The sequence below is a fragment of the Dysidea avara genome, chromosome 12 (assembly GCF_963678975.1).
Source record: "Dysidea avara chromosome 12, odDysAvar1.4, whole genome shotgun sequence".
Lineage (NCBI taxonomy): Eukaryota > Metazoa > Porifera > Demospongiae > Dictyoceratida > Dysideidae > Dysidea > Dysidea avara.
In genome coordinates this window covers 9525349-9552617 of record NC_089283.1, presented here as the reverse complement: position 1 = coordinate 9552617, position 27269 = coordinate 9525349, and the positions used below count along the sequence as shown (strand labels likewise).

At 37.1% G+C, this 27269-nt stretch overlaps 3 protein-coding genes across 4 annotated transcripts; 2 read left to right on the top strand and 1 right to left on the bottom strand.

Moving 5' to 3' along the window:
* Window positions 1–1347: 1347 nt before the first annotated feature.
* LOC136241397 (uncharacterized) lies at window positions 1348–7458 on the top strand. Of its 2 annotated transcripts, XM_066032591.1 has the most exons (9): window positions 1348–1512; window positions 1561–1609; window positions 1659–1890; window positions 5654–5784; window positions 6563–6650; window positions 6700–6761; window positions 6811–6899; window positions 6956–7099; window positions 7153–7458. In XM_066032591.1, exons 1-9 carry the CDS (start codon window positions 1411–1413, stop codon window positions 7375–7377), a joined length of 1122 nt encoding a protein of 373 aa, XP_065888663.1. In that variant the 5' UTR covers window positions 1348–1410; the 3' UTR covers window positions 7378–7458. The 2 variants fall into 2 exon arrangements, with proteins under 2 accessions (XP_065888663.1, XP_065888662.1); XM_066032590.1 differs by lacking the exons at window positions 1348–1512; window positions 1561–1609; window positions 1659–1890 and adding an exon at window positions 1913–3354.
* A 6924-nt stretch (window positions 7459–14382) lies between these two features.
* Window positions 14383–15299, bottom strand: LOC136241406 (uncharacterized). Its single transcript, XM_066032600.1, has 3 exons — window positions 15273–15299; window positions 15131–15216; window positions 14383–15085 (listed from the first exon to the last, which is right to left on the bottom strand). Exons 2-3 carry the CDS (start codon window positions 15150–15152, stop codon window positions 14496–14498), a joined length of 612 nt encoding a protein of 203 aa, XP_065888672.1. The 5' UTR covers window positions 15153–15216; window positions 15273–15299; the 3' UTR covers window positions 14383–14495.
* An 8555-nt stretch (window positions 15300–23854) lies between these two features.
* LOC136240919 (uncharacterized) lies at window positions 23855–27216 on the top strand. The gene is made up of 2 exons (XM_066031983.1): window positions 23855–24759; window positions 26932–27216. The coding sequence occupies exons 1-2, from the start codon at window positions 23916–23918 to the stop codon at window positions 27057–27059; spliced, it is 972 nt and encodes a 323-aa protein (XP_065888055.1). The 5' UTR covers window positions 23855–23915; the 3' UTR covers window positions 27060–27216.
* Window positions 27217–27269: the final 53 nt, after the last annotated feature.

Below are 27269 nucleotides of genomic sequence, written 5' to 3'. Positions count from 1 at the left end.
ATACATACATGAGTAAAATTAAAATATCAGTACAGTTATAGGAGATTTCTCAGAAAAATGGCCGGTAATTGATTCAGATTCGATTACTTGCTGTGGTCAGAAATTTACACAGATAATTTGTTCCCAGTGTTAGAACTAAAATATGGAAAGCGTAGCTACTATTACAGAGGCACGGCCATATGGAACAGATACAAATTACCTAAAGCACCGTACAGTGTTAAAGCTTGTTTTGTATGTTGTGATTTTGTTTTGTTGTGTAAGTAGGTAGCTACTATATTGATTTTATTGTGCTCTCTATTCAAGGCATAGCTGAAATTGGGGATGGGGTAAAACCAGGACGGGGACAGGTACAGGGACCAAGAGGGGTAAAACCGGGACAGGAACAGGGGACGGAAACAGTGAAAGTGGATACTAGGGACAGGGAAATGAAGGGCTACAGCCAGAACTCCCTACTATCTACATGCAGAGTGACAGTGGATGGATAAGACATGGTTTTTGTGTGGCTCAGTTCCAGAAACTGGTAAACAAGATCGAGACACCCTAATATAGTAACAGTCACTCTAATAGAACAGTCACCTTAATAGAGCAGTTACTCTAACCCTAATGGAAAATGATAATAGGGAGTGTAATTTTAATGGATCATTCCCCAGGCCCCTGTAGATTTGAATTCACTGAATGCATCACCTCATGTACACTAAAGCATGCCTTCTATTCTACATAATCCAGCATGGCTGTGCATTTAGGCCCTGGCATTACATAAGCCTTTGAAAACCAGTTATCAAAAGATCTACCTATAAATGTAAATTATGTGTTTAAAAGCTAGGCTGAAGGATCCAAACACTACTGGAAATGAAATCCTGAAGAAAAAAGGACCCGCTCTACTGTGAAAAGTCAGGTCAAATGGTCTGGGGAATGATCCTTGGGATGTATTAAAATTAGATTCCCTATTATCATTTTGCATTAGGCTTAAGGTGACTGCTCTATTAAGGTGACTGTTCTATTAGGGTTTCTCGATCTTGTTTTACCAGTTTCTGGAAACCACTCAGGAACCATGCATCCTTAAGGAGGTCTTGTCCATCCACTGTCACTCTGCATGTAGTAGTAGGGAGTCCTGACTGTACCCCTTCATTTCCCTGTCCCTAGTATCCACTTTCACTGTTTCCGTCCCCTGTCCCCGACCCGGTTTTACCCCTCTTTGTCCCCGTCCCCATCCCGGTTTTACCCCACCCCCAACATTGGTTGATGCTATTTTCCCTGATTAACATAATTAAAAAATTCGACTCGTCCGAAAATGTAAGCGTCCTCGTCACATGCGAATATCGCACGTGATGCGGTTTAAGTGGCTGGGACTGTGCCTTAATTTTTTTCAAACACGCGTGACCAGCAAATTTTGGATACACAGCCTGAAAAATGAAGATCATTTCTGCCCTTGTGATCAGTTTCATGATTTTATCACGATGTACTGATGCAGCCGTTATGACGAAGGTCATTCTTACAGATGCGCCATCAAAGGTGATAAATTATTGAACCACGCCCATAACAATGTTGCAATGTGAACAGGGTGCAGTCTGTTTAGATGGGTCCCCGCCGGGATACTATATCCACAACGGTGAGCGAAATGTACACTGATTAGTGACTGGTTAAGGCTTAATTTCTAGGGACTAGTTCACCAAACAAATGGATAATTCACCTTCAAGGTGGAGGCTGGTGTGGTAGTGAAAGAAATTGTGTTGACAGAAGCAAAAGAAGATTAGGATCTTCAAAGGACTGGCCTCCTAAAATAAATTATTCTGGCCTCCTATCGGATGACTGTACTATCAATCCAAACTTCTGTGGCTGGTCGATGGTGTTTGTGGGCTACTGTGATGGTGCATCATTTGCTGGTTATGTGTAAGTTCACAAGTATGGTTGTTAGTGAAATGAGACTAGATGCAGGGGTGGATGTAGAGGGGGGGTCAAGGAATCTCTTGACCCCACCCCCCTCCAAGTATACCAAGATCGAGATACTCTAATAGAGCAGTCACTCTAATAAAGCCAGTCACAATGTTAGAGCAGTGTGTAGTGAGCTTTTATGTACTTTTTCAGCAATAAATGCGTAGTTGGTGAGGTGGGCAGCTATTGTCAGTTGGCTGTGACCTTCTTTTTCTTTTTGATCTCACCTTACCAAACCACAGACAAACAAAAGTGAAGCATGATTTCCTGCCAAAACGGCATGAAATGCATCCTATGAGTTTCCACGAATTTTAAAAAAAATTCTATCTGATCAAATTTTCTAGTGACTGACTCCCTAACTGATGCCTTCAGCCAGGCCTAGCGGGAAGATGGCAACAGCTACAGTCCTACTTCTTGCATGAAAACGGCTCGCTTTGCCTATAGATTGAACCTTTCCTACACCGATAGAAATACAATCCTTGCGCTAGGGTCTTACCTTTCATCGTTCTTTAATGTCGCCATCGTCCTGAATTCACTACAGGTAGTGTTAATAACTCCACAAAATGGCTTCAATGTACGGTGCCGTCCGTTTCAATAAGAGTGCTCGCTAAATAGAGTAATCATAATCTTCGCGGTAAAATATTCGAATACACGTGGTTGAAAGTTCGAAATTGATTTTGAGCAGGAAGAGCGAGCTGTTCACAATCGGGAAGCTTTGTACGTGTAAGTGAATATATTTAGCGACTTAGCTATATCTTTTGTTTCTGGCAAAGTTAACCGGCAAAATTAATATTGCTTGCGTTTGTAAACGCATTTCTTTGCTGTAAACAACATATCTACCTCAAGTATTTGAGCGATATTAGAAACAATTCGTAGCAAAATAGCGTTAGCTAAGGGTATTGTGGTTATTATTGCTCTGTGTGTTTTCTCTGAGACAATATTGGGTGCGGCAATGCCTTCGAAGGAAGCGGCGCGGAAGAGTAGAAAGAAGGAGAATAACAGGGCGTACTATGAAGCTCATAGAGAGTCTATACTCTCAGAGAGAAAGGACAAGTACAGCAGTGAATGCCGATCACAGCGTCATGCTAATGAGTACTACAAAAATGTAACAGCGTCGCGTGAGAAATCAGCTGAAGCCACCAAAACATCATTTAACAAAGATTTGGCAAAGTCTCGCATTGAGTCAGCAGAAAGGCAAAGGGAATACTACCATCAAGACTTGGAAAAGTCTCGCACTGAAGTTGCAAAAAAGAAAAGGGAACACTACCATCAAGACTTGGAAAAGTCTCGTGTGGATTCTGCAGAGAGCACTAAAGAACATTACCGCAAGGATGTTGCCAAATCCCGTGCTGCTACTAGATCCTCAACCAGCAAGTACTACTTTTCTAATATTGAGAAACTGTGCAAAGAATCTAAACACAGGTAATGTTGTCTATAACATAGCTAGCAAACCATGGACATTGAAGAAATAGTAACTTTAGTGTCCTGTGTAATAGAAACTGCATGAACATAAAAGATAAGATTCATGCAATGTTTGTAAAAAGTACACAAACAAGTGGAACAAAAAATTAGGAATTTTCAATATGAGTAGGGATCAAAGTAATAAAAAGTACTGAAACAAGAGAGATTATCTACCCCCTGAAGTCATGCTAGTACACACGTAATCCCTACTTCAGTGCCATTATATCTTAAATCTTGGCAACTGAAGTAGCGATTACGTGTGTACTAGCATGACTTCAGGTGGTAGATAATCTCTCTTGTTTCAGTACTTTTTATTACTTTGATCCCTACTCATATTGAAAATTCCTAATTTTTTGTTCCACTTGTGATATAATAGCATCTTCAGTGCAGTGTCTGTGACATTCACTGGTTGCCACAAAATGGTACAGAGTAATATTTCCTGCTCTAATTAGCTCTGATGGATGGCACTATAGCAATACAATGAAATTCTCATTGCAAAAGAAGTACAATCATAAAATGTAAATAGTGGCTATGTGTCCAGTTCTGGACACCAACCTGTACAGGCTATTCATCTGGCTCTCACTCACCATAACTCAAGTATCAAGTACACTAGTTGTATGAAGGTAAGTAGGTAATTTTCTGGTGGGTTCGAGGTAAGCTAGGGTTGGGGCAAGTGAAGTGAGCATCCTGGCGAAGCTGGGCCAACTCTAGTTCACCTCAAATTCACCAACAACTTACCTTCATACAGATGTGAAAGACATTATCATGCTTAGCAGGCAAACTTAAGGTTAAGGACCCACCGATTATGCTCATAATTTTACCTATTATGCTATGCTGCACTGCTCCTATTATGCTTAAATTCATGCCCAATACTTACCTATTATGCCCAAATTATGCCCAATTATTTATGCCTCAGTTCTCATGCTCTGCTAATAATTTCCAGTTTATGGATAGCTGAAGCACAAACTTACTTATCAAAATGCAAATCACAGAAAAGATCGATATACTCTAATAGAACAGTAAGCTGTGTGAATGTTCTATTAGAATTATTGACTGTTCTATTAGAGTATATCGATCTTTCTGTGATAGCTATTTTATAAGCAGGAATTCATACTATTACACAAATATTCTACCTATTATGCTAGCATTATTCTCAATGCTTTCAGGCACCTATTATGCTCATAATTATGCCAGCATAATCGGCGGGTCCCTACTTAAGGTTAGGGTCGGATTCAGCTTTGGTTTCTTCTTCACCCGGTCTTCTTACTATAATATACAGGTTACTTATGGAATCACATTTATAAGATAGAAAAGTAAGAAAGCTTGGAAGCTAGCAGTGGTAGCACAGTTGGTATCACATTTGCCTTTCATATACCAGTGGTCCAGATTCGAGCCCTGGAAATTTTGCGATTTTTGTTTTCTTTTTGCCAACCTAATTATGTCAGTACGGAATCATTAGAATATCCCCTTCCTAAAATGTATGCAATAAAATTAACATCTCATGCAGTCTAGTTGCTGGGAGGTTTAGGAGGAATCTGACTGTTTGCCAGGGCCACTGAGAGAAGTGAGGAGGCCCGGAATGTGGGGACCCTATAACTGATGTTGCTAGGTAGCTTTAGTGTGTGAAGCATGCTAGCATGTGAAGAATTCCAGTAGGAAATTTGAGCATCCTCCCTCCCCCACCAGAAACTTAGACCCTCTGAGATCAAAAATATATGAGTGATTTCAGTGGTTTATTACAGCATAATTATAATGTTTATTTCACTGTTGTATTTGGGTGACTGCTTTATTAGGCCTAGGGTATCTCAAACTGCCAAATACTTATAACCTAGGAAATTATTAAAACCTATATCCTCTCTGAAAATGAATGTAAGACTGATTTTAATAGTTTATTAGAGTAGCTATACTATAGCTGAATATTTGCCTGGCTGCTGTATTACAGTGGCTGTTCTATCAGAGTATGTCAATCTTGCCTGGGCCCAAGGAAAATTGTCCCAGTCTCCCACAACCCCCCTTCCATGTATTTCAAGGATATGACAATAACTTTTTTTTCTTATTCTTGTTATTAGGAAACACAATTATTAAAAAAAAATTTGCATACCTAATTAGGTTAACCAGTTTTCATTATAATGCTCCAGGTATATGAAATTTTGGTAGCACAACCCCACTGTCCAATATTGCTTAATGGTTTCTTTTGTCTTAAAGATAATTTGCTCATGGGAATCAATTTTTTATTAGTAGTATATTATATACATTTTAGGGAAGATCCAATCAAATGGAATGGTAGCATATTGTACTTCCGAGGTGCTAAGATTCTTGAGGTAGTAATGGATGCTATCTTGGCAGCTGGTGGAGATAAGATAGAGCATGTCATTTTAACTGGCTGTTCAGGTACCACACTATTATATGCTTAAATTAAACCTGTAATGTATGAGTACAAATGCATATATGGAATGTTATCAGTGCATATTACACCATTGCCACTCAGTGGTGTGGCATCAAGCTGTTGTGCCACACTGCTTTGTGTTATCAACAAGAAGAAAAACGACACAGTTTTCATGTTTATGAAGCTTCATGCTCCCTGATCAAATTTTACAGTCTAGTAGATCAGTCAAGTAATAAACTGTTCAAGATATGAGCAACCAAAGGTTTAGTTATTTTTCACTTTTTCTTCATTCTGCACACCTTTATAAAACTGTCATAAAACACTGTGACAAATGCAATGCTAAATCATGCTGAAATTTCACACACAGCACACAGACAATTTTCAATTACAAATTTCGTGATATATACACTGTAAGATGACTAATTTAATGTTTTCCAAGTCTTGTTACATCTACAGGGTAAAACTCTAGTGTTCAGTAGATTGAGTGAATGTAGGGATGGTTCTATAGAAGATTTGCTTACCAGTTTTCAACTTCCTAGCCATGGAGTTATAATGCACAAACCAAATGAGGGTTTCACATCTACCAGGAAAACTACTCAAGGAAATAAACTGAAAATTGTTATATATCAGCATTCCCGGCCCATAATATACAGTACCAGTATGTAGCTTGACAGTTCATACAAAGAGGTTGCAGTTTTTACTTTAATGCCAAAAGCCTGACACTGCTTGGATATATATCACTTATCTTTTATGTATATATCTGTTATCACTATGCATTTATAGCTGGAGGACTGGCTACTTACCTTCATGCTGACTATGTCCGATCAAAAGTTTCCAGTCACATTCCTGTACATGCCATTGCTGATGCAGGGTAAACAACCATGTACTTTATTCAAAACCATATACCTCTATACTGACAGGTATTTTCTTGATGCTCCTAATGTCAATGGAGAAATGTATATCAGAGGTCTTTTTCAGTATGGTAAGAGGTTAACAGTATCAGTGTGCATAATATGGTGATATCTCTGTAGTCTTTAACATGCAGAAATGTAAAAATGCAGTCAATCAGGATTGTATTACTGCTAATCCAACTGAAGAGTGGAAGTGTTTTATGGCACAGGTGTTAGTGTTTAATTGTTCATAATGTTGTTACATGAGTTACTACCAATTCTATAGTACACTTACCCTCACATCAAGACTCCGATATTTCTCCTCAATGCTCGTTATGACACTTATCAGATTGGTAATATTTTAGGACTCAACTGCTATCCACCAAATTGCACTGCTGATCAAATGAAAGAGTTTGAAAATTATGGAAATGTATGTTGTTTGAACACATATCTCTTGTATACTATACTCATGTTGTGTTGTAGGAGTTCCTTAATGCTGCAGCTCCAGCTATCAGTTCAACATCTAATGGAGTTTATATTGATTCTTGTCAGATCCACTGTCAGTCATTGACTCCAACACCCTGGTCCAAGTTTATAGTTGGTGGACAAACAATGAGGGATACGTTCAATGCTTGGCTAACCAACAGTACTGCTACAAAATCTAAAGTAGTGGATTGTACCTATCCATGCAACCCCACCTGTTCTTAAACTGTTGGACTTATGTACCCTTGTAGTTATAGACTTTGTTCTAACAAGTCCTTTACCAGTATAATTGTTTAATGACTAGCAGTCCATTTGAGGCTTGCGAGAATTATTCCTTCATTCTTTTTTCTCAAAATCTCTTTAAAATGGCTTGAATATTCAAATATTTAAGTTGATATATACAATTCTTCAGTTATACACAGACCAATGTAAGCTGAACTTATTATTCAAGTATCAATGTGCACACATTGTGCAGTAACTTATAGTTGGTAATTTTAACTCGCAGTAAGTTTACCGCACACTTAATACCACTCTACACTAATTTGTTTTCTTTCAAAATTTCTTAGTACACACAACACACAATTGATAGCTAACTATATACAATTATACCAAGCAATAACTTAGTCACTACAGACAGTATAAAATGTCATTAAAACGATGTTAGAATTATTCTTGTGCAATAATCATTGCAGTTCTCATTTGTATTCATCACTAAAGGCATCTCCAACTACTTCTCCAACAGTCCATGTGAACAGACCTGCAATACCTCCAATGGCTGCTCCTACTGGCCCTCCAATCATAGCATCAGCAACTGCCCCAGTGCCAATGTTTCCTAATGCACCAACAGTTTTCCCAACGTCTTCATGTCCAGCAACCTCCAGGCCTGCTTGAGCAACATCAGCTACTATGTTTCCTGGATTAGCCACTTTGACAGCTTTCTTGACAGCCTGTGAACCCGCTTTGGCTGCACCATACTTCACAGCTTTCTTAATGCCATACTGTAACAGTATTTCTCTTGGTATTATCTTAATTTGTAACTTTGAAAAGCTGTTCATCAGCCTATATAGCATTGCTCAAGCAATGTGGAATAACTATGTCTCTAATATTATCTAGATGAGACAAGGCTGATTGTATACCATATGAGATTCCTTGTTGAATAACTTCTATAAACTGCTTCAATAGCTTTAAGCACCTGTATAGCTCTTCTTTGACATGTTCTGGACATGATGGAGCATATGATTCAGCCAGCCATCCATACACTCTCACAAGCAATTGACCGACAAGATTGGCTGCATATGCATACAAACATTTAGGCACAAAATTACATTGTTCTCTTTTGGTATCTGCAAAAGTAGTCCATTGCTTTCAAATGACTTGTACTTTTCTGGCAAGCTTGTATGATTCACAAATTCCTGCTAAAAGTAACATGTAGTAAATGCAACCACACTGGGTTGACTGTTTTGCCTACTTGCCTGTAAAGACACCTTGTAATCTGAGGAATGATCTATACCTGATGTGCTGCACAAGAGAGTGACTCTATATACAATCATAATGCTACAAATATGGGTCCATAGATGATGTCATAAACCATATGATCGGTAATATCATGATACAGCTAGTTCCAGTAAAGCAGCATGGACAGCACCCTGGAATTCCCTAACCATCAATTCCATGAATCATGTGATCATATTACCGTAGCATGAAGTGGTGACTAAATATAATTCAATAAAATTCATTAGAGTTCTATTTCCCATGTGTTAATGAATACAATTGCCATCAGGGAAGTATAATAGCGTAATTTCATGATAAACATTTGAAGTTGATCACTTGCAAAACTTTAATTTTGTTGGACCAATTTCAAAATGGCGTGTATTGTGCTGTCCAGCACCTAAAGGTATGCAAACTATATTATAGTCAGTCTACACATGATGAGTAAATTTGTACTTTAGCGGGCACTATATATGTAGTTAATGCATCTATGCATTATGTACCATATTGTATACATGCTGGGTACAAATTCACTTTTCATGGCAAAGGTATAAAAATTTCATCGCATACTTATCTGGAAGTGACAATTAGCCTGTTGGATAGTATAGTGATAATATAGTCATTCCTCTTATATGATTAAATCATGTAGTCAAGACAGTTTTAATGCTGTAATCAGAAATTGAGAAACTAATTTGCTTGCATAAATGATTTTTGTTCAACCATGCTAAATGCACAGCCGCAGCTTGACATATACATGTGAAACAAGTACATTTTACTAGTAAGCCTGCAGTCACGAAGGCATCACTCAGATCTGTATACTTGCTAAGATATATGCATATGTATGATTACTTAATATAGTAATGCAAAAGCTTTATTGGAATAGTTTTGCTGCTTCAAAACAGAAGTAATGTGTCACCATCCTTTGACTGAAGTAATTCAGCCTCTTTGTGGTTTCAGAAAAAATGCAGAGAGTATATAACTATGGTGTTGCTATATGCACACTAGCTACTTTTATGATGAGCTGATAAGCATAATAAGAATCATCCTAATATTGTCATCCAATTGAGTAATGGCTTTACCTATCTAAAATTGGACTTGTGACATATATAGGTCAGACAATTGTTTATAGGAGGTGAGTTGTGAACCAGCTCAGATCTATTAAAAAATGTTTAAAAATTGGCTGTCTCCTTGTAAACTATAGCAGAGCTACTGAAGTCATATGTGATGCTATTCCAGAAATTAAATTGTGCTTCTTTCCTTTCTGAGATGTTTCAAGGTGTGCACACTTATCATGTTGCAGCTATGTTGTTACTAGATATATGAAGCAGGAATATTTAGTAATTATTATTGCTGCATAAAATACTGCTTGTAAGTGGCTTGTTTGGTAACTTGTTTAAAACGTCACTGCTGATAGGAAGCACATATGTGACCGGATTTGCGAAAAGGTACCTTTTTCACACACAAAATTTGACCCATTTTTTGAACTTTGAAACTTCATAACATTTTGATCATGGCATATAATTGCTTGAAATTTTCAATAAATGTAGCTACAGTATCTGGCTACATTTTGATACTAAGAGCAAGGTAATTAGCATATGGAGTCAAGTGTTACAGCATTTTGTTTGCTGGTATGTCAAATGTGTGGAAAAGGTACCTTTTCGCAAATCCGGTCACATATGCTGACTTCTTTCAGAGCTGGGGATTTTCAGGAAGTAGAGTAAATCAAGCTAATGCAGTACCACATATGATGACCACTACAGAGTATACTGTACATTTTGTCATTCAAAAGCAGACCCAATTTGAGAACATCCTTTTGTGGAAATCATATGATGCATTACTGTCAATGACATAGCATATTATCCAATGATAACACAGCATGACATTTCTCCTTGGTAATTGTTACGGTATTACTAAAACTTTCCCTCTTGAATAAATGATTTTGGTCACAGCTAGACAGATGGCCTTATAAACATTATTCATAATCCTAATGAATACTAAGTAGAAATACTTTAAACCTGGATGCCATACTAATAGTCTATATTTAACATTATAGTGATAATGAAGGATACGATATTAAACTGAAAGTGTTAATATTTATGTATAGTAATCATTTTGTTTTCAACACTGTGTGTGTAGTATGTGTGTGCGTGCGTGTGTACATGTGTGTGTGCGTGAGTGAGTGTGTGTGCGTGCATGAATGAGTGTGTGTGTGTGTGTTGTGTGTGTGTGTGTGTGTGTGTGTGTGTGTGTGTGTGTGTGTGTGTGTGTGTGTGTGTGTGTGTGTACAATGATGAAATGTACATAGATGTATATTTGTAAACTACACTTTCTGTGTTCCTTTCCTGACTTGCATAAATCATTGAATGTGACGTAGAAAGATAGTGTAAGACACTTTCAGTCTGGTTTTTAAATCTAAAATTTGCTGGATTACACTATCAGTCAGGTCTAGCACCTATACATAAAAATACAGTAAGGAGTGATTTTGTAGGATAGCGGGCCAGGGAGAAGTATATATATATATGTATGTCTCTAGCTTTTTGATTATGAAACTTAACTATTGCTCAAGTTCTCTTGTAAATATTTAATTAATATGATTTAGCAAAGTCCCCTTATAGTTGCAACTTTTAAGGATTCAGTGATGTAATGTATTTCCATTTATGCATGGTTGTTAATTTTATATAAAATAGATCTGCTAGCTTACACCTCGGCTTACACCTCGGCTTACACCTCGGCTTACACAGACAATACAGTTCCTCTTTGGAAAAGCCACAATTGACAAGTAAGTCATGCAACCATTAAACCCCTGTGTGTATGTTTTTATCACTGCTATACAACAGGTGACCTAAAGCTATTCTACTAGTTTAGCCTTAATTATCCAAACACAGAAAGATATCCTACAAAATGGGTTTTGGTACATTAGCCAGAAAGAACGTAGTATCTGAGGTTATGTTTTGAGTTACTATTTGTGAAAGTAGTTGTTACAGAAATAAGTAACAGATCACCTGGCATCTATTTATTTTTTGTAATAGCACTTCAATACAGTGCACATTTTCGGAATGTTCCAGAACAATCATTGGTAGATCTACGAAATTATGAACCTTTACTATCAGAACTAGTAATTAGGTACATATAGAAATTAAGTGAGGAGGCAAGAGCAGGTTTAGTTGTGAATAGAGGACAAATTAGTGAAGCACAGCCAAGAAGAAGCCACTGTCCAATATTTAACTAAAATTGCACTGCAATAGTTTCATTTGTGACAGTCTTAAAGATAATAATTTGCTCATGGGAATTAATTCTTCATTAGTAGTATATTATATACATTTTAGGGAAGATCCAATCAAATGGAATGGTAGCATATTGTACTTCCAAGGTGCTAAAATACTTGAGGTAGTAACGGATGCTGTCTTGGCAGCTGGTGGAGATAAGATAGAGCATGTCATTTAACTGGCTGTTCAGATACCACGCTATATATGCTTAAATTAAACCTGTAATGTAAGAGCACAAATGCATATATGGGATGTTATCAGTGCATATTACACCATTGCCACTCAGTGGTGTGGCATCAAGCTGTAATTGTGCCACACCACTGTGTGTTATCAACAAGAAGAAAAATGACACCGTTTTTATGTATATGAAGCTTCATGCTCCCTAATCAAATTTACAATAGGTCAGTCAATTACTAAATTTGAATGAATTGTTTAGCCATTTCTAAGATATGATCAACCAAAGGTTTAGTTATTTTTCACTTTTTCTTCATTCTGCACACCTTATAAAAACTGTCATAAAGCACAAATAACAAGATGCAGAATGGGATTGTGTGCAAACGTGGTAAAAATTCAGATTTACAGCTACGTTGTGAAGAAAAGATTAGTTGAAGATCGATATACTCTAATAGAACAGTCACCGCATAATGAAATATCCTAATAGAACGCTCACATATGCATTAGGTACTCTAATAGAGCAGTCAAGACACAATTTTATATGAGCATATTTGGAGCATAATGGTACACAACTGAGCATAATTGGAGCATAATGGGGGAAATTTTGGAGCAATGCTCAAAAGCATAATAGGCAATTTCAAAAGCATAATAGGCTCAGGCCTAGTGGGAGATTGGTGCCATTGAATGGCCATGGCTTTGTGATAATGGTGTGTAGTGAGCTGGGACTTCACAGAGAGCTCGCCAATAGTATTCTCAGTCAATTTGGAGTGATTTGAGGGCCATGGAGAGCCCAAACGTGGCCTCTGGATTCCAATCGTCTTCTTGCTTCATTTTATACCCTATATTAAGCCCACCCACCGCCCCCCACCCTCCACCGCCGCCCACCCTCCCACCCTATTACTACCACCCTCCCACCCTATTACTACCACCCTATTACTACCACCCTCCACCCTATTACTACCACCCTCCCACCCTATTACTACCACCCTCCCACCCTATTACTACCACCCTCCCACCCCTATTCCTACCCCCTCCACCCTATTACTACCACCCTCCCACCCTATTACTACCACCCTCCCACCCTATTACTACACCCTATTACTACCACCTGTGATATTATTACCCGCTCGAGAAAAGCTGCCCAAAACAGGGCTAATTTTGGGTATCAGAAATGTATACACCCACTCAGTGATAGCTAGTAAATAGATGCATACTTGGTGCAAATTTTGTTTGCACAGCTGTAGGCACTGGAAGTTATTACACAATGATTACTTAAATCGCCATATCTCCTAACGAAGCTTTGTGCGTCGAAGCCGGGTTTTGTCAAATTCAGTCACATATGGTGATGTCTCTGTAGTCTTAACATGCGGAAATGTAAAAATTCAGTCAATCAGGATTGTATTACTGCTAATCCAACTGAAGAGTGGAAGTGTTTTTTGGCACAGGTGTCATTGTAATGTTCATAGCTACTGTTGTTACACAAGTTACTATACCAATTATACAGTACACCTACCCTCACATTAAGACTCTGATATTTCTCCTCAATGTTTGCTATGACACTTACCAGATTGCTAATATTTTAGGATTCAACTGCTATGCACTGCTGATCAAATGAAAGAGTTTGAAAATTATGGAAACATATGTTGTCTGAACAACAATATCTCTTGTATACTACTCATTTTGTGTGTAGAAATTCCTTAATGCTGTAGCTCCAGCTATTAGTTCAACATCTAATGGAGTTTATATTCAGATTCACTGTCAGTCATTGACTCCAACACCCTGGTCCAAGTTTATAGTTGGTGGACAAACAATGAGGATACCTTCAGTGCTTGGCTAACCAACAGTACTGCTACGAAATATAAAAAGTAGTGGATTGTGCCTATCCATGCAACCCTACCTGTTCTTAAACTGTTGGACTTATGTACCCCTGTAGTTGTAGACTTAATGCTTTACCAGTATTGTATTGTTTAATGACTAGCAGACCACTTGAGGCTTGTGAGAATTATTCTTTCATTCTCTTTTTCTCAAAATCTCCTCAAAATGGCTTGAATATTCAAATATTAATCAGTTGATATATACAATTCTTCAGTTATATATACACAGACAAACTGACAAATGTAAACTGATCCTATTATTCAAGTCTCAACATGCATGCAGCACACATGCACATTTGTGCTAATTGTTCAGTAACTTAAAGTTGGTAATTTTAAATCACAGTAAGTTTACTACACACTTAATACCACTCTATACTGATTTTTTTTCTTTCAAAATTTCTTAGAACACACATTCACACAACACACAATTGTTAGCTAACTGCATACAATTATACCAAGTAATAACTTAGTCACTACAGACAGTATAAAATGTCATTAAAACGATGTTAGAATTATTCTTGTGCAATAATCATTGCAGTTCTCAGTTGTATCCATTACTAAAGGCATTTCCAACTACTTCTCCAACAGTCCATGTGAACAGACCTGCAATACCTCCAATGGCTGCTCCTACTGGCCCTCCAATCATAGCACCAGCAACTGCCCCAGTGCCAATGTTTCCTAATGCACCAACAGTTTTCCCAGCTTCTTCATATCCAGCAACTTCCAGGCCTGCTTGGGCAAAATCAGCTGCTATGCTTCCTGGATTAGCCACTTTGACAGCTCTCTTGACAGCCTGTGAACCTGCTTTGGCTGCACCATACTTCACAGCTTTTTTGATGCCATACTGTAACAGTATTTCTCTTGGTATTATCTTAATTTGTAACTTTGAAAAGCTGTTCATCAGCCTAGCATTGCTCAAGCAATGTGGAATAACTATGTATTTAATACTATCTAGATGAGACAAGGCTGATTGTATACCATATGAGATTCCTTGTTGAATAACTTCTATAAACTGCTTCAATAGCTTTAAGCACCTGTATAGCTCTTCTTTGACATGCTGTGGACATGATGGAGCATTTGATTCAACCAGCCATCCATACACTCTCACAAGCAATTTGCCAACAATAACGGCTGCAAATACAAACATTTAAGCACGAAATTATATTGTTATCTTACGGTGTCTGCAAAAGTAGTCCATTGGTTTCAAATGACTTGTGGTTTACTGGCAAAGTTTAGAGCTTATATGATTCACACTGAAATCCCTGTTAAAAGTAGCATACAGTAAATGCACCCACACCGGGTATACTGTTTTGCTTACTTTCCTGTAAAGACACCTTGTAATCTGAGGAACAATCTGTACTTGATGTGCTGCACAAGAGAGTGGCTTTATATACAATCATAATGCTACAAATATGGGTCTATGATTTCACAAACCACATGATCAGTCATACTATGATTCGACCAATTCCAGTAGTGGACAGCACCCTGGAATTCCCCAACCATTCTAAATTCCAAAATTATACAGTCTTTTATGAATCATGTGATCATATACTTCCCGTGTATTAATAAATCCAATTGCCATCAGGGAAGTATAAACATTTGAAGAATCACTTGCAAAGCTTAATTAAAATTTTTGGACCAATGTCACACTAAATGGTGTACATTACACTGTCCAGAACCTAAAGTAGGTATGCAAGCTAGTGTTATAGTCAGTCTGTCTACACATGATGGTCAGCCATATTGGTATACATGCTGGAAACAAATTCACTTTCATAGCAAAAACAAAAATTTCATGGCATACTTATCTGTTGGCCTGTTAGATAGTAGCTTGATTGATTGATTGATTGATTTTTTGATTGATTGATTGATTGATTGATTATGTACTGGGATATTCAGCTTAAGCTGATGTTATCCCATGCAGGGAGCTGAACAGAAGCATCATGACTCCTGAAAAATTTACATACACATACTTAAAATATATGCACACAGCTGATCATCCAAATATATTGTCATTAAATGGCTTCATCCAAAATTGGACTTGTGACATAGGTAGGTCAGACAATTGTTTGTGGGGGGTGAATTTACAAAGTTGTGAACCAGCTCAGATTTAATTTAAATATTTAAAAAATTGGCTGTCTACTAGTAAACACTTGGAAACTATAGTAGAACTACTGAAGTCATATGTGATGCTATTCCAGAAACTAAATTGCTTTAATTTTCACCCACTTCTTTCCTTTCTGAGATGTTTCAAGATGTGCACACTTATCATGTTGCAACTATGTTGTTAATAGAGCAGGAATATTTAGTAATTATATTGTACTGCTTGTAAACTGGCTTGTTTGGTAACTAATGTTTATTAAAACTTCAGGAAGTATATATATATGGTGACTTCTTTTAGGACTGGGGTAGAGTAATGTAGTACCACATAATGATGACCACTGCAGAATACTGTATACATTTTTTCATGCAAAAGCAGACCCAATTGAGAACACCCTTTTGTGGAAATCATGTGATGCATTACTGTTGATGACATGGAATAATATCCAATGATAACACAGCATGACATTTCTCCTTGGTAATTGTTACAGTCTTACTAAAACTTTCCCTTTAACAATTTTTTGGTCACAGCTAGACAGATGGCCTTATAAACATTATTCATAATCCTAATGAATACTAATAGTAGGGTCTGCTATGACCAAAATTGGGACACGGTGGATTAAAGCACCAAATTTGGTACAGTGATTCCTTAGGATGTATAAAATGATTTCAGAAGGGGTGCCACCATGAACTCACCCTGCACCCCTTTGTACGGACACCCAATTTTGACAGTCTGCGAAATTAAAACTCACTACATTTACTGTTTTAAATAATTTGTTTTCCTAGCCACATTCCCAAAGGTTAATAGTTCCTGTTTGTGAATGAGTAGTCCATGGCATTCCATAAATGGTTTTATTAAAATATAATGTCTTTGTGTGAAAGATACATGGCCTAAACAAAACTATTGGTTTAGCAAATTTAAAATCACTAAAATTTAAACATGGCTATTCATGAAAGTTTTTGACGATAATAGCTAGTTACTTATTTTCTGTCAAAAGCAACGTCTTTGTTTCCACTACACCAGCTGAGTACTGTACACAGAACACCAGTTTCCTGGATACTTGATCCCCTCAGGTTGTAAACAGGTTCAACCTTTTACGCACATAACTACAGCCAGAATTTGCTATAGCTAGCTATACATTTACAAAGTTTTATTTGCTAATGAAATGTACATACATTGCTGTTCTGTTATTGAAATTCTTTAAGAGATGATAAAATCAGATAGTCTAACTGATTTTTTAATAAATTTTAATAACAGAACAGCAATGTATGCACATTTCATTAGCAAACAGAACTGTGCAAATGTATAGCAAAATTCTGGCTGTAGTTAATATGTATGTATAAGGTTGAACCTGTTTACAACCTCAGGGGATCAAGTATCCAGGAAACTGGCGTTCTGTCTACAGTACTCAGCTGGTGTAGTGGAAACAAAGACGTTGCTTTTGACAGAAAATAAGTAACTAGCTATTATCGTGAAAAACCTTCATGAATAGCTATGTTTAAATTTTAGCGATTTTAAATTTTGCTAAACCAATAGTTTTGTTTAGGCCATGTATCTTTCACACAAAGACATTATATTTTAATAAAACTATTTATGGAATGTCATGGACTACTCATTCACAAACAGGAACTATTAACCTTTGGGAATGTGGTTAGGAAAACAAATTATTCAAAACAGTAAATGTAGTGAGTTTTAATTTCGTGGACTGTCAAAATTAGGTGTCCGTACAAAGGGGTGCAGGGTGAGTTCATGGTGGCACCCCTTCTGAAATCATTTTATACATCCTAAGGAATCACTGTACCAAATTTGGTGCTTTGATCTGCCGTGTCACGATTAAATCCATAAAGAACCAGACTATAAGGAGAAATACTTTAAACTTGATGTCATACTAATAGCTAATAGTCTATATGTATAATGGCGATAATGAAGGATACAATATTAAATTTAAAAGTGTTGTATTAGTAATATTTTTAGTAATCATTTTGTTTTCATCTACACTTCGTGTGTGTGTGTGTATGTGTGTGTGTGTGTGTGTGTGTGTGTGTGTGTGTGTGTGTGTGTGTGTGTGTGTGTGTGTGTGTGTGTGTGTGTGTGTGTGTGTGTGTGTTATGGAAGAAAGGTGCATAGATGTAAAATTTCGTGTTTCCTTTCCTGCCTTTGAATGTGATGATGTAAAACATTTTCTATCTGGTTGTTAAAATTTGCTGAATTCTCAGGTCTAGCCCTATACATAAAGAATACAGTAAAGAGTGATTTTGTAGGATAGAAGGCCTGGGAGAAGTTCCTAATGTAAATATTTAATTACGAAAACTGCTTCCATTTTTGTTCAGTACTATCAAGTTCCTAATGATTTATAAACTAATACGACTTAGCAAGCACAAATAAGTCCCTTATAGTTGCAACTTTTGTATGGTTAATTTTATATAAAATAGATCTGTCAGTTTATACCTTGGCTTACACAGACATACAGTTCCTCCTTACAATTGACAAGTAAGCCATGCAACCATTAAACCATTGTGTGCACTGCTATACAACAGGTGACCTAAAGCTTTCTACTGGTTTAGCCTTATCCAAACATTCTACAAAATGAGTTTTGGTATGTTAGCCAGAAAGAACATAGTATCTGTATTTTTATATACACTTTACACAGGATAAGTTCTGAGTTTACTACTTGAGAAATTAAAGTAGCTGTTACAAAAATAAGTAACAGATCACCTGGCATCTGTTATTTATTTTTTCGTAGTAGCACTTTAACACAGTGCACATTTATTTATTTATTATAAAACATGTCAGAATATTCTAGAACAATCATTGGTAGATCTATGAAATTATGCTATCAGAGCTAATTATAAGGTACATATAGAAATTAAGTGAGGAGGCAACAGTGGGTTTAGTTATGAACAGTTTGGGAGTTGAGAATGGGACCCCTGCATGGTTTAAACTCTGAAAAACTTATTTTTCAACATTTAGCTATTTGTATAAATATGCATGCACCCTTTTGCTATATATACATATTCATTTTCCATAATGTGCAACCTTAGTTTGAGGATTAACGCACATGCATGCATACAATATATTACATCACAATGCTAGAGTATTTTGACCTATGACCATGCACTCCAAAAAATTATATTCTCTGGTTCCTGTACTACTTCCTAGTATAATAGTCATTAGATGTTAGCAAGAAGTACAGGTAGTACACATAGTAGGAAGAAGTACAGGTAACTACAAGTGTGGTTGTGTGAAGCCCCTACTTGGTATAGTATAGGGTGTTTCGGGTACATTGTCTTGTATGTAGTAGTAGGAAGGCTCTAAACTTAGTGCAGAGCTCCTCAATGGTAACAGGAGTTGTTCTGCAGTTAGTATATCATCCGTTCCTCAATAGCAGTAATGAGACAGTATACAGTCGAGATTCAATTAGGCAGTTGTATATATGCCCTCTAAGTTGGCCTATTTTTGGTACATATAAATGAAACATACATCTCCATTTTGCACCTAAACATTATGTTCCTTTCAATGGCCATGTAGCTTGTAGTCAATTAACAATAACGAAGTTTGAGTTAGATGAAAGCACAAGAGCCTAACAGTTGCTGTTTAATCTGTTAGATGGGGCAATTGGAAACAGTGGAAATGGAAACTAACTAGAAAGTGGAAATGTTTAAATTGTCATATATTAATGTATAACCCTTGGCCACCTCTTAAAGACCACTTTCTTACAAAGACTGCCTCCGTACAACCACTTCATTGCCACCTTTTATAAAGAATACATGCACTCTTCAATTAAAAAGACCACATTTCCCATTGTAATATTAGCTAAGTTTCAAACATCTATTGTATCACAACAGCTAGGTCAGCTAAAAAAGGCTAGGCTCATATGGTCATTATCTCCTTACAAAACCTCACACTTCTTTGATGCAGAAGGTTAGTTACACTTCACTTGCATGGACTATTTTTGTATGACACATTCTGGTACAAACTGTATAAGAGATATTGGTACTAATATTAGTGAGATAACTTGAGTAAAGTGTGGACCAAAATATGGGAGATGACACTGACTTCTTTCTATGAGTCACGAAATACATGTTTGGAACTTATCAAATATTACCATGGTCTTGTAAATAGGTGATCTTATAAAACATAGGCATAGCAAAATATTTTTAGATAGGGGGCTCTGTTCCAGGTGGATGTAAAGCACAGTAGGCATGATTTTCTATAGGGGGTCTGGGAGTTATTGAAGATTTAGCATTCTCAGATCAATTTTGAAGACAATTTTACACACTGATTGCCCTATTAGAACAACTGACTGTTCTATTAGAATATTTCAATCTCTGTAGCAGAAAATCATAAGGGGGCCCCCAGGTTGCTACGCCTATGTAAAAGGTGACAGTGAAGTGGTAAAATTAAATCATTGAGATAATTAAGTATGCCTTAACTATGTTTAGAACCTAATTACAATGTGGTCTTTGTACAGAGGTTGAAAAGGTGGTCTATAAGAGGTGACCATGTGAGGTTTCTAGGATACAGGTATATAATGAATAACCATTTCTACTTTCCATTTCCACTTTCCTTTTCCAGTTTCCATTTCCACTGTTTCCAATTACCCTGTTAGGTTTATTCTATTAATAACAACTACCACATTGTTGCTAAGTGATAATACATTTTTACAACATAGGTGAGTGACTATTATACTGCTCTGTAGTGACTTCCTCCTCTGTCCACAAAACTGTATAGCACTAATAACATTACCTGTACATATTTAAGTCAGTTACGTTAGCACATTAGCATTAGTTATTGCCATTTCTGAGATACGGACAGTATTATGTACCGGACTACCCAGATAAGAGAGGTTTCATTGCACCTATAGTTTTACAACCACCTCGAACAGAGCCCCCATCTAAAATATTTTGCTACACCTAATTTGGATTTGGATTTTATTACTGAGAAAGACAGCCATATGTGGATGGGTTGCAACTGCATAACCCCAGGTACATAATTACACTTTTATGGAGTGATTAAAATTCAATAGTTGAATTCATCCAGGGCATGCAGTACATTCAATTAGGTCATCTGGTAAGCTATTCCAGTCAGCATAATGGTGAGGGGGAAGAAGCTTTTCAGGTGGCAATTAGATGATCACTGTAAATTCAGAAGTATGAAGTTGATATTAATGGTATGCTACCTGCAGTCACTTAGTATGATGACCATACTTCTGAATTTACAGTGTAATGGTGCATATGGTATTAATTGCAGATGGTGAGATAGATGTATACAGTGGGACAGGGTGTGACATAAATAGTGTTCTGGGACATTAATGTCTGGTGGCATGGTAGTTGATGTAGAAATTTATTAAAGGTAATTATTTATGTTCATGTATAGTATTGCAAATCATTCATCATATTATTAGGTACACTACTTATTAGTCTATAATCTTGTTTGACCCACCTAGCTGCTTGACATTGTACAGTACTATTGGTGTGCATGGATCCCATACAACATTTGCATATTCTCAATATTAGTCTCGTCACTAATGTAGAATATGCAGTAGCTTTAACAGATGGTTGACACTGCATGGCATAACGTTTACTTCATGAAATTCAATGCTTTACTGTAGCTAATTGCTTGCTTTATTTATAACATCGTGAATGTGCTGAGATCATGACATGGAACCATGTAACAGTACACTACTACACCTAGGTATTTATGATGTTCCATGGCAGGATTTAATACCATTTAATTTGCCATGCATGCATTGTTTAGAACTCCAGATATAACCTTTTAAGTTCTTCGATTTGATCTCTCACTTTCCCCGACAACTCTTCATGGTTATGTCTAACTAAGGTGCCTATAGCTATATGTTCAATGAGCAATACTATGAAAAATTTCTAAAGCCTAGCACCCCCTTCCAAATCTGCCCCTTTATTTTCCGGTTTTTCTTGCATACATCAGTGTGCTATAAAGTCAGCATGAGTTCACCTTTGTGTAATTCCTGCAACTTTATAAGATAAAGGCACAAGCTTGAGTATATAGCTGTGCTTCTAATGCAGCAAGGTGAGTTTTAAATTTGGTATGCAGGGTGCTGAAAGTGCATGGAGGGCAACTACATGGCTAACACAAAATTGTACGCTTTCAAGAAGAGACATGGGGCTATATACATGGGGCTATATACATGACGTAACAGATCAGAACTGCAAATACATGAAGAGTGTGAGTTATTATTATTTTTTTGATTTTTTTTTAAAATGATATTTAATCAGGGAAAATAGCGTCAGCCAAAGAAGGCTGTTTTTCAGCTATGTCCAGAGAGCACAACAAAAAGAATACAATACAATATAAGTACATGCATACATACACAACAAAACAGAATTACATTGTACAAAATAATGTTTTAAAACCATTCACAGTTTTAGCACTGTATAGTGCATGCTTTAGGTAATCTGTTCTATATGGCCGTACCCCTGTACGCCAAAGACTGTTTTCCATAATTAGTTCTAACACTTGGAACAAATAATCGGTGTAAATTTCTACCAGAGCGACCAGTAACACCCACAGCATATGAAAAAATCCCATGTAAATAAGGAGGGGAAATCTTGTTGAGAATTTTAAAAACCTGTACAGCTGTGTGAAAAGTACGCCTTTCAGTTAAAGATGATCGGAAGTTAAAGTTATCAGAGGAATGGAAAGATGATGTAAACTTAGAATGGAGTCTTTCCAAACGACGAGTACTACTAGAATTTGATGGCAACCACACAGTATCACAATAATCCAACACCGGTAAAATATAAGCTTGATATAGTAATTGCAGAACTCTAGAGGAAGCCGGCCTAACCCGATTCATAGCAAAAAGTTTCCTTCTAACTCTACCAAGAACATAATCCACATGAACCTGCCAAGTGAGATGCCGATCAAATTATACACGCAAATACTTAGTAGAACAAACTTGCTTCAAGATAGCACCATCCAACATTATTGTGAGATTCAGCCCTCCAGTCCTCTGGCGGGAACCAATGAGCATACATAATGATTTAATCACGTTCAATTTGAATCCATTTCAATTTGATTCTGTCTGTAAGACTATACCAAGTTAATCAAATGTTTCACGGATTGTTTGCCCTCTACAGTAGTGACCCTGCAGGTCGAAAAATGAATAAAATGTAAATCATGTCAGCTGCAACTGATTGCTTTGTCATGACTGCTCTATTAGAGTATATCGATCTTGACAGGTTTTAAGTTTTTCCGAAATAAAGTGATTCGTGGAGCTCCATTTCCTTCCCCTTTATATACCACACCTACATGTTACTGCATGCTTGCACAAAAATATAAATTCACTTAACTGTACCTTTGGTGGTTTCCCACTATAACGACTTCACCAAAGCTATACTATCAGACTATTCGTTGGCTTCGTTGCAGCCTTAGCTTCTCTCTGCTGAGATCAATATTAATTGTATGTTTAAGAGGGGCGAGATCTTCATGTAGTAGACCACAGCCTGCTGCCAGTGATATAATATTTCCTTGGCAGTTAATATGATTAGTGAAGCAAGAATATAACTGTTTGTGTTTGTGCCGGTATTAGCTAATGATTGTACTTAATTTATTTGCAAAAGAAAAAAGACAAAAAACAATATGGCTAAAGAGTCTAAAGCCATAGTAACGCTTTTTGAAGAGATCACGTGGTCTACATTTGGTTTGCAAAACATTGACCGGCCGCATCCATGCAACATGTACGGTATGGCGCGCCCGATTTCTCGGCCGCAATACATACTATCTAGTCTATCGTACCTATACATATCGGAAATAATTAAATAGCTACAGGGCAGATCATTTCAGAAGCAAAACATAATTTTGATTTTATAGCTAGCTAGCTATATGGCTGGAACTGAAAGAGAATGTGCTATTTTTAACCGAGCCGTGAATTTTGTTTTGCCTTCCACGATTCCAACTCTCCTCGATCGTTCTGATGATTATGCTTTAGGAGATGTGCTAGTGTATGAGAAAAGGCCGTGGGTTTTGATGCCATGGAGAAAGCATTGTCTTGTTTTCACCGGTGTCAATATTTCTGAACTTGGAGCTCAAGAATCAAGCGGCCAGCCCGTACCTTCCACAACTGACTTTGCGTCTCAGCAACGACGGACTGGACTAGAAACTGAGCTTTCGGAGAAACAAAATCAAGAGTCCAGTACTTCCAGTCTAGCATCACAAATAACTAGAAATAACCACACTTCAGAAATATTCAGCAAGGCGATCACCCGTCGGACATTTGGAGTGGACGCTAAAATCGACGCGGCCATGCAGTACGCTGTCGCTCATTTTGGAGTGAATATCTCAGCCAGCGAAAAATCAACTGTATCTGTAGACTTTGGCAAAGTGGAGCGACATTCCAATAACCTTCCCAGCTTGCTAAAACAGAAGGAGTTTTCAGTTTCGGCGCAGAACTCCTCGGCGCGGCACCCTGTGATCAAGGAAGCATTGAAGAACGACAGAACATTTTTCGTTATAACGTCATTGTATGTATCCGAGAAAGCAAATATCAATGTGAGCTTTACAGCTAGTAACAAAGGTGGAGATGTGGATAATACGGGTTGCTCTTTAACCACTGTCAGTGGCCACTCAACAGATCAAAATCCACAATCTTCTGCTACAAATGTTGCGAAGGAAGGAATAGTAGTCGGTGGAGATATTGAAACATCTTTTACATGGGCTGGAGAGTCAGGTGTGTCACTAACTAGCTTTAAACACTGTAGCTATAGCTATGTACATGTTATCCGATACAGTGTCAGCTATAGCTAGTGGTTTATTTCGAAATTGCTTAATGGCATTTGAGCCTTTTCAGTCTATTCATTATTCAGCTGCATGCATTTATATATCCTATTCAGATTGTCTAAACTGTATCAATTGACTACAATCCCATCATGCAAGTGTTCATGCAGGACAGATAAACAAGTGTTAAAAGTGCAACCCATATAGCTATGATGAAAATTTCACTTTGCATCTCAAGATGACTGCATGGTTTATATGATTGTAACTATACGTAGTTATATAACTTTTTAAAATGCTAAACCCATATATACTAATTACTACTGTTCTGATTTCATTGAAATTGACCAACAATTGGCTTTCGTCTATCATATAGTATACAAAAGTATTGTAGTAGTCATGATGGTTTGCACTTTTTCTATCAATAAAATCACCCATGCATAAACCAGCCTTACTTTTCCCTTTGTGACAACTTGGCAATATTGGCAGATCTAGAATCAAGCTCTGATGTTCCTTCAGAGTGACACGTTTGACAGGTCACTATGGAATTTTATTTTTCTTATTAAACTGAAGTTTAATTTGCTCTGACTAATTATAACTGACTGATGCTTGCCTTCAGTCAAAAAAAAACTCGAAGATTATACAGGCTTCATTGCTCAACGTCACTTGTATAGACCCAAGATGTACACTTTTGCCTGATGTCACAGCTACAATGCATAACCTTTGGTCCCATTTCTAATTTTATGCCAACATGGCAGTACTAGTTAGGTCCAAACATGCCTTCAGAGGAACCCTAAATGTTTCTTACAAGTTACTACAGAATTTCCAGGATTTTATTATTCACCTACTGACTAAATGCCTGACAGGCTCAAAACATGTCTTTCCCCTATACTCTAGTAGCAATTGTGTATATGTATCATGGACTTGCCTTTAGTATGTCCCCCATCCCCCCTCTGTGGAAGAGCCATAGCTACGTACTTCTTTTGATTTACACCTTGTCAGACCAAAATCAATTTATATAACTCATGAAAACTGCATAGCTATTACCACCACTTATTGCAAACTCACCTGAAACCAAAGTTAAAACAGCTATCAAACTCGACCGGTCAAACTGTCACCCAGCACCTTTGTACGTACGTACTGAGCACCTCTAAAATAGTTATCATTGTTACTGGTGTTAGACTTTCATAGCCTTTTAAACAGCTTTTAAGACTTCATATCCATCTGCAAAGGCCATAATGACAAAAATCAACCTACTAAGGAGTGATTATTGCTACTTAAAAATACAGCAACGAACAAGAGAATTTGCTCTCCCCAACCACCTACAACTTAGCCTGTTTGTGACCCTCCCCTTGCCAGCTTCTGGATCCGCCCCTGAGTAGTGTACATGGGGATGGCTTCTGTGCTAGCTATTAATCACCTGTGATTTCTGTAGTGACTGGATTGATTGCATACAGAGGCACTTCTTGTACTATTGTTCAATTGCAATGATTGGAATATTATTGCAGTGGAATAGCCACTTCACTTTCAGTAATAGTATTGATAGTTGGGGCATATGTTGTATGCAGTCTAAAACGCACAAAATAAATTTTATATTTGAATAAGGATTGTGGCAGCTATACCAATGAACATTAATTATTATCCCAACTTCTATAGCTACTATTGAAAGACTACACATGATGGAATGTGTTTGCAATCTCTCTTGTTGTAGCTATGTTTTTTATTGTTTGCAATCTCTCTTGTTGTAGCTATGTTTTTTATTGTTTGCAATCTCTCTTGTTGTAGCTATGTTTTTTATTGTTTGCAATCTCTCTTGTTGTAGCTATGTTTTTTATTGTTTGCAATCTCTCTTGTTGTAGCTATGTTTTTTATTGTTTGCAATCTCTCTTGTTGTAGCTATGTTTTTTATTGTTTGCAATCTCTCTTGTTGTAACTATGTTTTTTATTCTAAGTTCCATACTGATCACTCAAATGTATAAACTCAGTACTAATTTTCCTTGTAGCTACTTGTCATTATATACAATAGAATTGTTTATACTAGCTCCATCAATGTCTTCTCTTGCCTATAAATTATACACATATATATATATATATATACGTACATGTGAAAATGTTTACCACATTACAGTTGTGGAGAGAAATGAATCCACTAACATTGCATATCGAGTGATGAGGATTAAACTGGGTAGAAATGGATTACTGGTGCCTCAATTGCGTGCAGGCATCCATCATATGCGGGTGAAAGTGATAAATTAAGCAGATGTAAAAGATACACCTAACTGTACCTAAAGATTGTAACCAATTCACTCATGTGTAGCTAATTAATCAAGTAGCTATAGAATTGCATTTCTTCATGTGTAGTTGTGCTGTTATTTATATAAGCCATATTGTGATTAAATGATTCTAATAAAGAGGGAAGTGACTCACATGTACCAGGGACATTCACCAATATGCGTTTAGCCAACG

Bases quoted from the DNA above. Each gene is read 5' to 3' on its own strand.
- LOC136240919 (XM_066031983.1), top strand. From the start codon at position 23,916: ATGGCTGGAACTGAAAGAGAATGTGCTATTTTTAACCGAGCCGTGAAT. The intron at 24,760-26,931 runs GTGTGTCACTAA...ACCACATTACAG, and splicing joins TACATGGGCTGGAGAGTCAG to TTGTGGAGAGAAATGAATCC.
- LOC136241406 (XM_066032600.1), bottom strand. From the start codon at position 15,152: ATGGACTACTTTTGCAGACACC. The intron at 15,086-15,130 runs GTAAGATAACAA...TTGTATTTGCAG, and splicing joins GGACTACTTTTGCAGACACC to CCGTTATTGTTGGCAAATTG.
- LOC136241397 (XM_066032590.1), top strand. From the start codon at position 2,885: ATGCCTTCGAAGGAAGCGGCGCGGAAGAGTAGAAAGAAGGAGAATAAC. The intron at 6,762-6,810 runs GTAAGAGGTTAA...ATATCTCTGTAG, and splicing joins CAGAGGTCTTTTTCAGTATG to TCTTTAACATGCAGAAATGT. The intron at 7,100-7,152 runs GTATGTTGTTTG...GTTGTGTTGTAG, and splicing joins AGTTTGAAAATTATGGAAAT to GAGTTCCTTAATGCTGCAGC.